The 14,556-nt window shown below is 35.7% G+C and overlaps 1 protein-coding gene across 10 annotated transcripts in view; it reads left to right on the top strand.

The window, feature by feature from the left end:
- R3HDM1 (R3H domain containing 1) overlaps positions 1-14,556 on the top strand; it is a 203,400-nt gene that overhangs the window by 67,222 nt on the left and 121,622 nt on the right. For 9 of the 10 annotated variants that reach the window (XM_059394388.1, XM_059394383.1, XM_059394380.1 and 6 more), the window contains exons 2-3: positions 2,670-2,878; positions 4,342-4,552. In XM_059394388.1, coding sequence (XP_059250371.1) covers positions 4,382-4,552 — 171 coding nt within the window. In that variant the 5' untranslated portion in view covers positions 2,670-2,878; positions 4,342-4,381. Of the gene's footprint in view, positions 1-2,669; positions 2,879-4,341; positions 4,553-14,556 lie in introns of those variants that run through there. The other variant, XM_059394387.1, reaches the window with a different exon arrangement.

The following is a 14,556-nucleotide window of genomic DNA, read 5'->3' as shown; positions in this document are numbered from 1 at the left end:
CATATGCCATCCCTATTTTGTAGCTTCCCATACTTGACCCCCACATGCCCATACAGCCTTAAGTAACTCCAGATGTATAGGCATTATGCCAAGATAAAAAAGTTTTTGTTTTAGTGAGTACCCAAAAGCTAAATAATCTTCTTTATTTGAAGATATGGAGAGGAAAACATTTTTATTTAAAATATTCAGGGGCGCCTGGATGGCCCAGTCATTAAGCATCTGCCTCCAGCTCAGGTCGTGATCCCAGGGTCCTGGGATCAAACCCTGCATCAGGCTCCCTGCTTGGTAGGGAGCTTCTCCTTCTGCTACTCTTGCTACTATGTTCCCTCTATTACTGTGTCTCTGTCCAAAAAAGGGGGGGGATCTTTATAAATAAATAAATAAAGTGAGCAGGCATCCAGTCTTGGACCATCTCAGTGCCTCAGTTGGTTAAGCATTAGACTCTTGGTTTCAGCTCAGGTTGTGATCTCATGACTCAAAGGATCAAGCCCTGCGTGGGGCACCTTGCTCAGCACAGAGTCTGCTTGAAGATTCTCTCCCTTTGCCTCTACCCCCACTCACTCTCTCTCCTTCTCAAATGAATAAATAAATCTTTTTTAAAAACTGTCTTCCCAATAAGTTTATGAGTGAAATGTTCCTTTTCCTCCTTCATTATGGCTCAGAAAGATTAAGTGATTTCCTAAGTCATAACTGGTAGAGCTGTGTTTTAAACTTTGATAAAATGGCAATGCACTTGATCCTTATCTCTTTCCCAGGAAATAATAACTGGTCATTTTGGTTCAGAAACATTTATTTCTTTAGTTTGTCAAGTGGTGTGGAATATTGACAAGTATTGGTTATCACATTGGTTGTGTGACTTTGGGCAGGTCATTGGACTTCTTAGTGCTGATAGCTTGCATGGTAAATTGTAAGATTCAACTAGGTGGTTCCAAAGGTTCAGTGGGGGTTCCTCAGAACTGAGTGTTTGCCTCTTTACATTGTGCCTCATCTTCATTACCCCTTGCAGCTGTTGCCTTTTTTAGTTCTTTTTTTATTATTATTTATTTAAAGATTTACTTTAGAGAGAGAGTGTGTGCAGGGGAAGGGGCAGAGGGAGAGGGAGAGAGAGAATCTCAAGCAGGCTCCACTCAGCGTGGAGCCCGACACAGGGCTCCATCTCACAAGCTGGAGATGATGGCCCCAGCCAAAACTAAGGGTCAGACACTTAACTGACTGAGCCATATAGGCACCCCCTTTTATTTTCTTATATAGATTATAGCCTTGCTTCACAATTTCAAACTTAAAGGATTTATGATTGAATCACAGGTCACTTTACTAAAACAAAACCACAATAATTTGGGTGCTTAGTGGGTGCTGCCATCTTGTGCCTACCATTTTACGAGAGAAAAAGTTAAAAATTAGAAAAATTATATTGAATTATTTTTTGGTTTTGGTTTTTTTTTTTTTTTTTTTTGTAAAAATTTTAATAAAAGAAGTTATTTGATTTAGTGGCCTAGCAACCTCGGTGAAACAGAGAAGGCAATGTCAGAAAACAACTTGGGCATTCCTTGATTCCTCCTTTCTGTTATCTCTTAGTGAAATTGAGACATGAAAACTGATCTGAATTTATATCAGGGTTCTAAATTAATTATATTTTAAAATAGTTTTTGAAGAGCTAGTATAAGATGTGAATGGCTCTGTGATGCATGGTTGGCAATATTATTATCTCTTTGTGCTTACACCGTACTATTTTCAAGTGTTTCACCTTTAAACTGTACTGTTCTGTTTATTGACAAGAGTGCTGTCAAAGGAAAATGGGAAAGCTATGTAGGATTTTTAGAGCTGTTTATTTGCTATAATAAATTCCTTTGCACTAGAGAAACATAAAATGAAAGTGACTTTAAAAGCAGATGACACTGGGGGCACCTGGGTGGCTCAGTGGGTTAAAGCCTCTGCCTTCGGCTCAGTTGTGATCCCGGGATCCTAGGATCGAGCCCCACATCAGGCTCTCTGCTCAGGGGGGAGCCTGCTTCCTCCTCTCTCTCTCTCTCTGCCTGCCTCTCTGCCTACTTGTGATCTGTCTGTCAAATAAATAAATAATAATCTTAAAAAAAAAAATGACACTGAAAGAATTTTAGCACTTCAGATGTCTTTTAAAAATAGTGATTCTACCCTTTATAGACATTTGCTTTTTAACAGACCAATGTGGGTTTCTTTAAAAATGTTAAATGATTTATTACAACCTTTTCTTCTTTGTACTCTTAAAAATCTAGAGTGTGATCATTACTGAAAATTACAGTCTTCCCGTAAGTCCATAGATTTGTAGCTCTGGAAGAAAACTCTTCTTGGAGTTAAGCATTCTTGGTCACAATCTTAGGCAAACCTTTTTTCCTTTATCTATAAAATAAACAGTTACCTCCCTTACAACACTGACCACATGCTAAATTCTTATTATATATTATATATTAGTTCCCTTGCTTTCTTTTCGTCTCTGCTTTTACTGCTAAATTCTCTAGGTGCCCTGAGTGATTTCAGGCTCACAAAACCAATACATGTCATAACTATTTTCTTGTTAGGACAAGAAAATAATAAATTCACCAATAGTAGCATTTTTAATTTCTAAATTACTATATAGTGTTCTACTTCTCTTGGCTATTTTGTTAAAAGGTTTCCTTTTGTTTTAACTTTAGGACACTGAAAGGTATGATATATTTGATCCACAACGGTCCATTTCAGCCCAGGAATCTACAGTGGTGACAAGGACATGGGACTCCTCCTGCCAGATTCCAGATGGTTCAATACACTTGACATCCTGGCTGACAACTGTGAAAAAGAACCTTGGATTACTTTATTTTATTTTTGTGGGACACTGCAATCCCAGTTCCATAGGATACTTCAGGTAATCTGTCTTAACACTTGAGAGAAAAACATATACCTTTTTCTTTCAAAATCTTAATAGAAAAAGCAAAGAGCCAGAGTATTTTAAGAAATGCCCTACCTCTTAGTAACCATATTGTGTTGAGAATGAGCCAATTAACTCTGGTATAGAATATAATTAATGAAGATTTAAATTCCATTTAGTCCGTCTGTGACTCTAGGATCTACTTCTCCCTCTTTTTTTTTTGTTTTTTACCCTTTTCAGGTTGTCAAAAATCCATTTTATGGATTTCTGAAATTTAGATTTTTAGATATTTTTTAGATATTATTTAGATGTTTAGATATTTTTTCATTTATTTAGATATTTAATTGTAATTATGTTAAGTGATACATTGTGGCAATCATTTCACAGTATATGCATCTATCAAATCATTAGGTCATGCACCTTAAACTTACTAGAAAAAATTAAAGTTGTTGACGTCAAGTTCTCCTTTTAAACATCACATTTCTTACAGGATATAAATTGACACCTGTCCCTCATACATTCTTATCTGATATATCCAGTATAAGGTCCCCAGTGTTTTCTTAACCTCACTAAAGATAGGAAATATATGGATGGAATATATAGGAATATATGGAAATATATGGCATCTTATGGATTTGATTTCCTGAGTGTCTGGTAATACTGTGTTGTTAGGCACTGATTCACATTAGTGAGGAGAGTTTTCAGTGCTTGATTCCTAAAGCGGACTGTTAATGCACAACCCAGCTATGTTTTGTATACCATGTTGCTGTTTATTTATTTATTTATTTTTTAATTGTTTCCTTTTGGAATTGAAGGAAAATTCAAGAAATTTAGAACTTTAGGAACCTAAATGAAAGCTATAATAGGAACACATTTTTCTTACAGGATGATACTCCTGACATCCTTTTAGAAAAAAAGATTTCTCATGTTATCTAAGTATGTATTTTTTATAACTCTACAACATTACGTTTCACTTTGTTATGGCTCACTCCTTTAATGTTTCTTAAGACCCTTTAAAAGTGGTAATGTGCAGGTGCCTATGTGTCTAAATTATAATGCCTTTTTCATAATAATGAAGATCAAACCTGGCATTGGGCTCCCTGCTCAGTGGGGTATTCTGCTTCTCCCTCTCCCTCTGCCTGCTGCTTCCCCTGCTTGTGCTCTCTCTCTCTCTGTCAAATAAATAAATAAAAATCTTAAAAAAAGAAAAAGGGCGATATGTGCACCAGAATTACCTCGTATCCTTATTATAGCTCTTAGCTTGTTGTATTAGGCTTTTTTTAGATTTGTGTATTTCTGCCACTAAGCTCTATACTCTTTGAAAGCAGGAAACTTGCTTCTACCTATGTAAATTCAATGTTGTTCCTGGACCATAGAGGGCGCTTAGTCAATATTGTACAGTAGGTGAATTTAAGACATGTTTCAAACTGAATTTAATTTTTTTTCCCTTTCTTGCTAAGGCTTCAAGTTCCCTGTAGAATTCTAAAATAACCTTTGCTGATGAGGATGTCTGATACTGTTACTGTAAAAAATGAAACTGAAACAATGAAGGATTTGGAGGCAGAAGTGAAAGATACAACCAGAGTTGAAAATCTTATCAAATCAGAAAACTATGGGAAGATTTTGGCAGAGAAGAATGAACGTTGTATTGACAACAATATTGATTTGCAGGTAAACAGGATTTTCTCTTTGGCTACAAATACTAAATACTCAAGATGTAGTTATACTCTTCATACCAAACACACTTTCAGAATTGTAAAAGGGTAAATTGACCCTTTGGGACATGTTGACCAGCTGGTTTTCAGTGTTCTGGAATAGCTTGTTGAGTGTAGCTCTTTGAATTGCTTATATCTTTAATTTGTTTTGTATTTACTTGTAATATAATTGTTTTTATTCGTATGTGGCCAGTATGTTTTTTAATTGGCTTTCTACTTTTTCATACCACCCTGCAACTGTTAGTGTCGTGAGAGTACAGAGTCTAACCTAAAAGCCCTTAAAGGAGAGCAGAATAAGCAAGGTTGAAAAAACTGTAGTTCTCTCAGTAAAAACAATCCTCCAGGGAAGCAATCATCCATGACTAAGAAAAGTGGTTGGTGGGGAGAAAAGAAGTCACTTGAGGCTTTTGTCACTACACATATATGATGACAGAATTAACTGTGGAGAAGGCTTTTAATTCCAGGCATAGATGGAAATTGATGAGTTAGTCAACAGATTCAAGATAGGTAAAAAATTATTTCAAGTAGTACATACATTCACTTCTAAGTGTTCCAGTTATCTTCTTGCTTTAGAAGACATTACTGCAAAACAAAGGACTAACAATTTTTAAACACCATTTAATTTTTTCATATTATATGATTCGTAAGCCAGGAAGACAGAATAAGGGCTTGGTTTACTGAATTTTCTACTGCACAAGGTATCAAAAATGGTTTTTGCTGGTATTTAACTGACAGATGGGCTGGCATAGAAGGTCCAGACTGTTTCACCCACATATCTGGCACCTTGGTGGGAATGGCAGAAATGTATTCTCAGCTGGAACTGGGAGCACCTACCTATGGCCCTTATAGCATGGGAGACTCAGGGTAGTTAGACTTACTGTGTGACGACTCAGGAGTCACAAAAACCATGTTCCAAAAGCCAAGCACAGCTGCAAAGGTTCTTTTGACCTAGGCTCAGAAGTCTCAGAATGTCTCTTCCTCTTTCTTCTTTCAGTGACATATGTCAATAAAGGTAACCCAGATTCAAGGGAAAGGGAATTACAGCCTGCCTTTTAGTAGGAAAGACCTTTAATCTGCCACAAAAACTTACCTTAAAATACTATTTCTAACTCATTTGTTTTAGTTTAGTCCTGTGAATAAAGAATTCTACTTTGGGAGAAAGTATTTTATCATTACTCTTATCATTCTTAATATATCCTGAAGATCTTGAGTGCTATATGAGGGCTATTTTTTTTTAATAAGAAGGTTCTTCTAAAGGTTATATCATTCCTTCATTCAGTCAAAAATTTGGTTTATTCTCCAGTATGTGCCAGAAATGTGTTAGAAAATGAAAGCAACTCACACAGCTATTTAAAAAAAAGGCATTTAGGCCCCACTGATTAAATATAGTCAAGTGGTAATTACCTAAGAAATTGGGAGAAATAACATACTTTTTCTAGTCACTTTTAGTAATAACACTTTTTAAAACAAAAAATTGCTAAGCCTGCAATCACTATACTAGGTGATGGCAGTATGCCAGTATCCTAATTAAATCAGAGAAAATCTGCTAAAGTTCTGTTTTATTCATGATTGAAATAGTAGATTTCCTTTTAGTCCCTTTTTTATACCTAATGTTCACTCATCTAGGTCATGCTAATAAACAAGTGATTAATTTGGATTATTACATTTCCTGGTATGTCTGTTGTGTTACCCTTGGTAATAGGCACAAGAGCATTTTGATGACCACAATTGAATCAAGGCCCCGTTGTTGATATTATAGGAAAATTTCACTCATTAACCAGACGCTTATTGAAAGCCTGTTCTATGCCAAGGACCTACTATAGTAAGCAAAAATGGACATGGTCTTTGATATCATATTCCATATAGAATTATGACTGTAAAGATTGGAAAGAGGAACAAAGAGATCATGAGTATTCATTTTATGTTAATCCATTGAATACTATTTTCATAGTTTATTCAAATGTTTATTAAGAATTTACTATGGGTGAGAATATTTACTCTGCTTGGAACTTTTTGAGATCCAAGGTGTCTGGCAAGAAGAGGCTTACAGTCAAAATAACTTGTATGGGAGAGATTTAAGTAATGGGAATTAGGAATGAAAGATTAATAAGTAGAAAAGGTTTTCCTGTATGTTCACCTAATATAAAGTCAACTGTGTTAGACATGAACAGAGAATAGTCTTGTTAAGAAGAATACGACTAATACAAAGTTACCTTTTAACTTAATACAGAGTTACTCTTTATGAAATGCCTTTCTTCTGACATAGTAGGAGACATTTCATCTTTCTTTGGTATCTCTAACATCCTGGCTAAAGATTTAATTTTAATAGCAACTATTATTAGGGGAACCTTGGTGGCTCATTTGGTTAAGTATGCAACTCCTGATCTCAGTTTAGGATTATGAGTTTGAGCCTTGAAAATAGCAACTGTTTTTTTTTTTTAACTCAAATTTAGATGTATTTGCCAACTAACATAGGTTTCCCCTTAAGAATTTTGAATAAACGAGTAATTTCCTCCTTTCTTCTATATCATTCTGAAAGTGAACTACCATGAATAAACTTATGTCCATTGTCTTGCTTCAGCACAGTAACACTTGAAGTGACCTAGGAAAATGAAAATGTTTTCCTCAACAATCATACATTTTATACATCTCCAAGTCTTAATTTCCTTTCCATCCCCTTAGTGTTTTATTTAGAAAAAGTCTTTTTTTTTTTTTTTAAGATATTTATTTATTTGAGAGAGAGAAAGTGAGAAACAGAAGCACAAGCGGAAGGGGAGGGGCAGACAGAGAGGAAGAAGCAGGCACTCGCTGAGCAGGGAGCCCAACGCAGGGCTCCATCCCAGGACCCTAACGCAGGGCTCCATCCCAGGACCCTAGGATCATGACTTTAGCTGAAGGCAGCTGAGCTACCCAGGTGCCCCTAGAAAAAGTCATTTTTAAATGAAGGGATATATTAGCTTCTTTAATACTATGAAGAAATCTTTAAGTTTTTTACTATTTGTTAAAGATAGCATTTACATTAAAATTTTCATCAAACTAGGGAGAGGCCAGCAGACATTGGAAGTATGTAATTACTTTATCACCACGTTGAATTGTTTTAAGTAGAGACTGTCTCATAGAGCTTAACCTTTGCTTTGGGAAGTAATTCTCCTTGCATGACTCTCTACTTTTTAAAAATGTTAGTTGTGTTTTTCATTCAGAGTTTCGTTTCAGGTCATAATCTTTTACAGAATTTTAAGGATTACTTCCTTAAGAATACTTTAGTTCTAATTCAAGCAATCTGTGTACATTAATATCCAGAAGTTAACTTACCCATGTAATTGCAATGGAGTTGTTCTGAATTATTGATTATGGTTCCAAATAATGGTACAGAGTTTTTGCTTAGTAACTTTTCTACTGCCATACCTATTCCTGTTTCAAATCTTACAAGTTGCATATTGGACTTTCTGTAATTACGAAGTATGTAGAAGATTGGAGTGGTGAGAAGCCAAGTTTCTAAGTTTCTAAATTTTGTTTGACTACAACTAATCCTTAATATGGGGTGAATGGTGAGGCCAGGGGAGGAAGTGTTTGCTTTGGTCTTCTTTGTATAACTAATTTATATGATGTCTGGCACTTCCTTTTTCTCAGCAATAGAATTTTCAGATAAAAGTTAGGGTAAATTACTTATCTTGATTTTTTGCAATAATTTATTTGAAATGTAAAATTAGGAATCTTGTATTCTGCTTACTTATTAATGGTTCATATTCAGCTTTCCCATTTTTATACAGTTGTATCTTTACTTGACAAATGTTTTGTCTAAGTGTGTTCATCTGTGTACATGTGTATGTAAACACGATCCAAAGCTTATTTAGAGCAGTTTAAACAATGGTCTCTCTTCCAACAAACTATTTATTGAACAATAGTGTGGCCAGTTCAGTTTGTATTGGTTACATTTTTTTGTTTCAGTTTTTGTTTCTTTGCATTAAGTTCTAGATCTGTATACTGTACTTGTGTTGTCTTTTGTTAGTATTTAATGAGTTCAACTTTTTTTTTTTTTTTTAAAGATTTTATTTATTTATTTGACAGAGATCACAAGCAGGCAGAGAGGCAGGCAGAGAGAGAGAGAGAGGAGGAAGCAGGCTCCCTGCCAAGGAGAGAGCCCGATGTGGGACTCGATCCCAGGACCCTGAGATCATGACCTGAGCCGAAGGCAGAGGCCCAACCCTCTGAGCCACCCAGGCACCCATGAGTTCAACTTTTAAAACTAAAATACTTCCCATAGTATACTTTAATTTTTTAATTATTTATATTTAAATTATAAAAATATTTAAATTATAAGGATTCAGTAATCTTTCTGTTGAACCTGGGTTATATGTGCATAAGATAGCTAGCACTTAAAAACATATTATCTTTTCACGGTGCTCCCATTATTACATGTATAAAGTAGTTCATTTCTTACAAATAAATCTTTTTACGTAATATTTTACTTTCTTCAGTAATTTCCGTGTGTAGCACCAATGGGATGCTGAGATCCTTAATCTTTAATATGAGGGGTAACTGTACACCAGATAAGTCTGAGTTTCTCCATGGACTTTTCCTTAGAGTCTAAGATTTAGGTTTTTGGATATTTAATCTTGTGTTCCTTTGCCCAGAGTATTAAATGATGTATTAAATTACTTGGCAGTTTATTGATTTAAAAGTCCTGTCTTCCAACTCATTATTCCAGTAGAAATGATCAGCCCAACTCCATGGTTTTTATTGCTGCTGACTGTTAGCTAGACATTTAACACTTTAATTTATTATCTCCTCCAGCATAATTACCATAAATTCTTACTATTACCTTGGAAAGTACTGAGCATTAGTAAACTCTTCAAGATGTATTAGGAGTCTTAGTTGAAGCATTTTAACCATTATAATTTATTTTGTTCATAGTAATTACATATGAAAAGTGATCCCCTTTTTGAAATAGAGTTCCTCTTAATTGAGGGTCTTTAAGGTGGCTATTTTTATGTGAACACACAATATAACTCATAAAGATTATTCTTTCTTAGAGTATTTAATTGTTATGGTGGTTCATCATTTCTGTATTCCCACATTTTGTTTTTTATGTTTCTTTTTTTCAGTTTTCTTTTGTAATAAAGAGCCTTCAAACAGATTTAAACTGCCTTAGTAGTACAGGGAAAGGTAAAGAAAACTACTGAAACTATTAGACCAAAAGAGACATTTATGGTTAAGGGGAAAAAAAAAACCAACCCTATGTAACATTACTTTATATTAAGTTGACTGCTTAGATTTAAGTTTCTGTTTCTTTTGTTGTTAGTTGTAAAACACTCTGGTGTGGCTTAACAATTAAGGTACAAGTAATGTTTTGAGAATCCTTCCACATTCATATTCTGAAACAAATTTTAGATCTGTTTAAAGTTCCTTTCTTGTAAACAAAAGACCAAAGTACTAAAATCATCAATGATGTTTACTTTTCTTTGCCCTCAAAATTTATCTACAGGGCAGTAAATTTAAGAATAGTCAACATTTATTGTGATATTACACCTTAACTACTTGTTACTAAATCTTGGTTTTTCTTCAGGCTAGTAGCTTGTAGTTCTGACCCATTTCAAACTGAAGTTCTTTAAGCATATGTCATATTCTGCATGCATTTATTGGCCTAATACATGTTTTGTATCAAATAATGCTAATTATAAATTGGGGACCTTGTCCCTTAGCATCTTTCTAGAGATGTTAAGGTTTGTTAAACAACCTACTAAACTTTTACTGTGGCAATAAAATGCTGGTAAAAATGAAAACCAAAACAATGGAGAAAATCAGTGAAACCAGAAGTTGCTTCTTCAAAAAGATCAACCAAATTGGCAAAACTTTAGCTAGATGGACTAAGGAAGAAAAGTCTCAAATTACTAAAATCAGAAATTAAAGTGGGGACATTACTACCAATTCTATAAAATGAAAGGATTACAAGAGGGTACTGTGAATGACTGTGCACCAACAAATTGGATATTGTAGATGAAATGAACAAATTTCTAGAAACATAAAACCTGACAAGGCTAAATCATGAAGAAACAAAATCTGAAAAGACCTGTAGCTAGTAAGGCAATTGATTCAGTAATCAAAATTCTTCCAGCAGAGAAAAGCACCAGACCTAATGGCTTTACTGGTGAATTTTACCAACCATTTAAAAATCACAGGGGTTCCTGGGTGGCTCAGTTGGCTAAGTGTCCGACTTTTGATTTTGGTTCAGGTTGTGATCTCAGGGTCATGCCATCAAGCCCTACATTGGACTCTGTGCTCAATGGGGAGTCTGCTTGATATTCTCTCCTCTGTCCCTCCACCCGCTCTCTTTTTGTCTCTAAGATAAGTAAATACATCTTTAAAAAGTAGTGCCAATCCCTCTCCAGCTTTTCCAAAAAATTTCAGAGAAGGATACTCTTCCTAACTCATTCTTTTTCCAGTATTACCATGATACCAAAGCCAGACAAAGATGCTAGAAGAAAACTAAAGAACAGTGTTCCTTGTGAACATTGATGTAAAAATCTTTAGCAGAATACTAGTAAATTGAATTCAGCAACATATGAAAAGATTACATGCCCTGACCAAGTGGGATTTATTACTGAAATTCAAGGATGGTTCAACAGATGAAAATCCATCAGTGCAAACATACTATGTTAACAGAATGAAGGGAATAAAACATTTGACCTTAATTGATGCAGAAAAGGCATTTCACAAAAATCAACACCCTTTTCTGATAAAAATTCAAAAAAGCTTCTAATGGAAGAAAACTACATCAACATAATAAAAGCCATATATAAAAAACCAATGTTGATCATAGATTTACTTAAAGCTTTTCCTCCAAGTTCAGGAACAAGGCAAAGATGCTATTTTCACCACTTCTCTTCAACATAGTACTTGTAAATTCTAGCCAGAGCAGTTAGATAAGAAAAAGAAATAAAAGACATCTAAATTAGAAAGGAAGAAACAAAATTTTTGTAGATGATATGACCTCTTATGTAGAAAACTATAGAGACTCCCCAGAAATCCGTTAAAACTAATAAATGAATTTAATAAAGTAGCAGGAGACAAAATCAACACACATACACATGGGTTGTGCTTCCATAAACTAACAGTGAACAGTCTGAAAAGGACATAATAAAAGCAATTCGATTTGTAATAGCATCAAAAGAATAAAATACTGGGGCATCTGGGTGGCTCAGTTGGTTAAGTGTCCAATTTTTGATTTTGGCTTGGTTCATTATCTCAGGGTGGTGAGATGGAGCTCTGCATTGGGCTCTGCACTGGACATGGAACCTGCTTAATTCTCTCTCTCACTCACCCTCTGCTCCCCCTTAAAAAAAAAATCAAGAGAATAAAATACTTAGGAATTAACTTCATCAAGGAGGTAAAAGATTTGTACAATGAAAACTGTATAACATTGCTTAAAATGACATAACTAAATGGAAACATCCCATGTTTATGAACAGATTTGATGTTAAAATGTCAGTACTACCCAAATTCATCTGTAGATTTAATGCAATCCTATCAAAATCCAAATGACATTTTTTGCTGAAATAGAAAAACCTATTCTAAAATTCATAGGGAATCTGACAGGACCGAGAATACCAACGTATTTTTTTTTTAATTGTGGATTAGTTGACATACAGTATATTAGCTTGAAGTATACAACAGTGATTCAGCCTTTGTATACACTGTAAAATGTATACCTCAATAAATCTAGTTATCATCTGTCAGCATACAAAATTAATATAATATTGTTGGCTATATTCCCCATGTGGTGCATAATATCCCCTGTAACTTATTTTGTAACTGGATGTTTGTACTCCTTGATTCCCTTTGTTCATTTTGCTCCACCCTGCACCCACCAAAACAATCTTAAAAAAGAACAAAATTAGAGGACTCACACATTCCATTTTCAAAACTTTTGTGAAAGCTACAGTAATCAAAACTGTGGTACTGGCATAAAGACAGACTTACAGACTAATGTAAGAAAATAGCCCAGAAATAAACCCTTGCATTGCATATATGGTCAAATGATTTTTGAGAAGGTACCAACACCATGGAGAAAGGACAGTCCTTTTAACAGATGGTGACTGGGACAGCTGGATAGCCAAAGAAGGAAGTTGGAGCTTTACCTAATGCTGTATATAAAAATAAACACAAAATGAATGAAAGACTTGAATATAACAGCTAAAGTATGAAACTCTTAGAAGAAACAGGGCTAAAGCATCATAACTTTGGATTTGGCAATGATTTCTTAAATATTGTCACCAAAGGGGCCAGCCAAGAGGGCTTTTTCAGTCCCTAACTAACCCCAGCTCCAAGACACCCCAGTTCCCAGGGATACCTGCTACAATCTGCATATCTGAGAGAGAAGAGGCTGTGGAGCTGGGGCTGCCAGACCTATTAAGAGTTGACTGCTTTAAGGAAGTCAAAGGGTGAATACCACAAAACATAATGAGGAAGGTATGGATTGATATCCCCAAGATTCTGCATCTCAACAACCTCCCAGCTGGTGTCTGTATTCGCCATCCCCAGGCCACTGGGCTTTACTTTGAACAATGAGGACATAAGATGCCTAAGGGAAAAGCACAACACTAATAAAGGAAAATAACCATTAAGCTATGGAAGCCACACCAACCAAATGATTAGTCACACCAGACTCCCTGACCCTTGGGTGATTCCAGGAAAACACACACAGCCCAGAGCACGGATACACTGATCATGACCCCACAGACAGCAGGAGGAAAGACAGTAGGCTGGTTCAGCATTATGAGAGAGGGACTCTGGCATTTTCAAGAAAAGAGTCAATACTGAGATCTGAGACAAGACTGTATTAGTCTTCTGGTCCCAGACCCAATGCCTGGGAACTGAGAGTATGTGTTCGGGTTCAGGGTGGAATATGGGTTTCCTTTTGAAAACCATGGACATCTGTGGAGGTTATCATCACCACCATTACTCATTAAGAACCTGAGGAAGAAATGCCTTGGAGGTGAGGTGCCCTCGGTTAATCCCATTTACATTTCTTCCCAAAAAAAAGATTCTGAGTTGACAGGAGAAGCTCAAAGTAATGATTGAGCATTTTGAATTTAAATTCATTAAACTCAAAAATTCAGAGCTAAAGTTTCCAAAGTTCATCTGAGCACTCCTTCCATTTTCTAGATAAATGGAAGTGAATTACCCAGGGTCACCTGGAGAGCCAGTGGTATAATTGAGACTCACCTCTAGTCTTCTACCTCCATTTGATTTTTCCAGAGCAGTGATATTCATTTTTGCTCAGCTACCCTAAAAGCCCCTTCTGTGTTTCAGTGCATTTCTTGTTGCTGTTACAACATAGCAAAAAATGAGGACACTTCAGGGGGCATCCCTGTCCAAGGCTTGGACTTGCTTACTAATTAGTGTGACTTGGCTGATTAGAGTCAGATAAAATAGCCAGGTTGTTCTTAAGATGGATGGATTTTAGAAAGGGAAAATAAAATCCTAAGCTCACATGCATATATGCCACCAGTTGGCTCAGGAAAAGCTAATCAAGGCTAATCAAGGTTTGTTAGGCAGTGTTGGCTGTTGATTTGAAAGTGGTTTGAAGACCACCTTGCTTTCTTTTTCTTTACTGAGAGCTTCTACTAGTCCATGAAAGGTGTCAACACAGATGACTCCACCCTAATCAGGATCATGGTCACTGAAGTTTGATCTTATACAAACAAAAGAGATGTTCAGTCAGGTGTATCAGAAGACTGTAGGCACAATTATTGCAATTGACAACAGTGGAGATTAGCAAAGTCTCCCTCTGGCCTTTATGGGCCAGTAGGAGGTATTTTTTTAAATGAGTGAAGCCTTCAAAGCTTATCCTTCAAAACAATGACTGACCCCCAGGCACCAGTATCAATTATCACCTAACTGAAAGAGCTTTTTACTAAGGGGCTGTGTCAGAGTAACTTGCACGTGTAGTTATTAACT

Source organism: Mustela nigripes, chromosome 3 (assembly GCF_022355385.1).
Source record: "Mustela nigripes isolate SB6536 chromosome 3, MUSNIG.SB6536, whole genome shotgun sequence".
Taxonomy (NCBI): domain Eukaryota; kingdom Metazoa; phylum Chordata; class Mammalia; order Carnivora; family Mustelidae; genus Mustela; species Mustela nigripes.
This window is presented reverse-complemented; position numbering and strand designations above follow the sequence as displayed.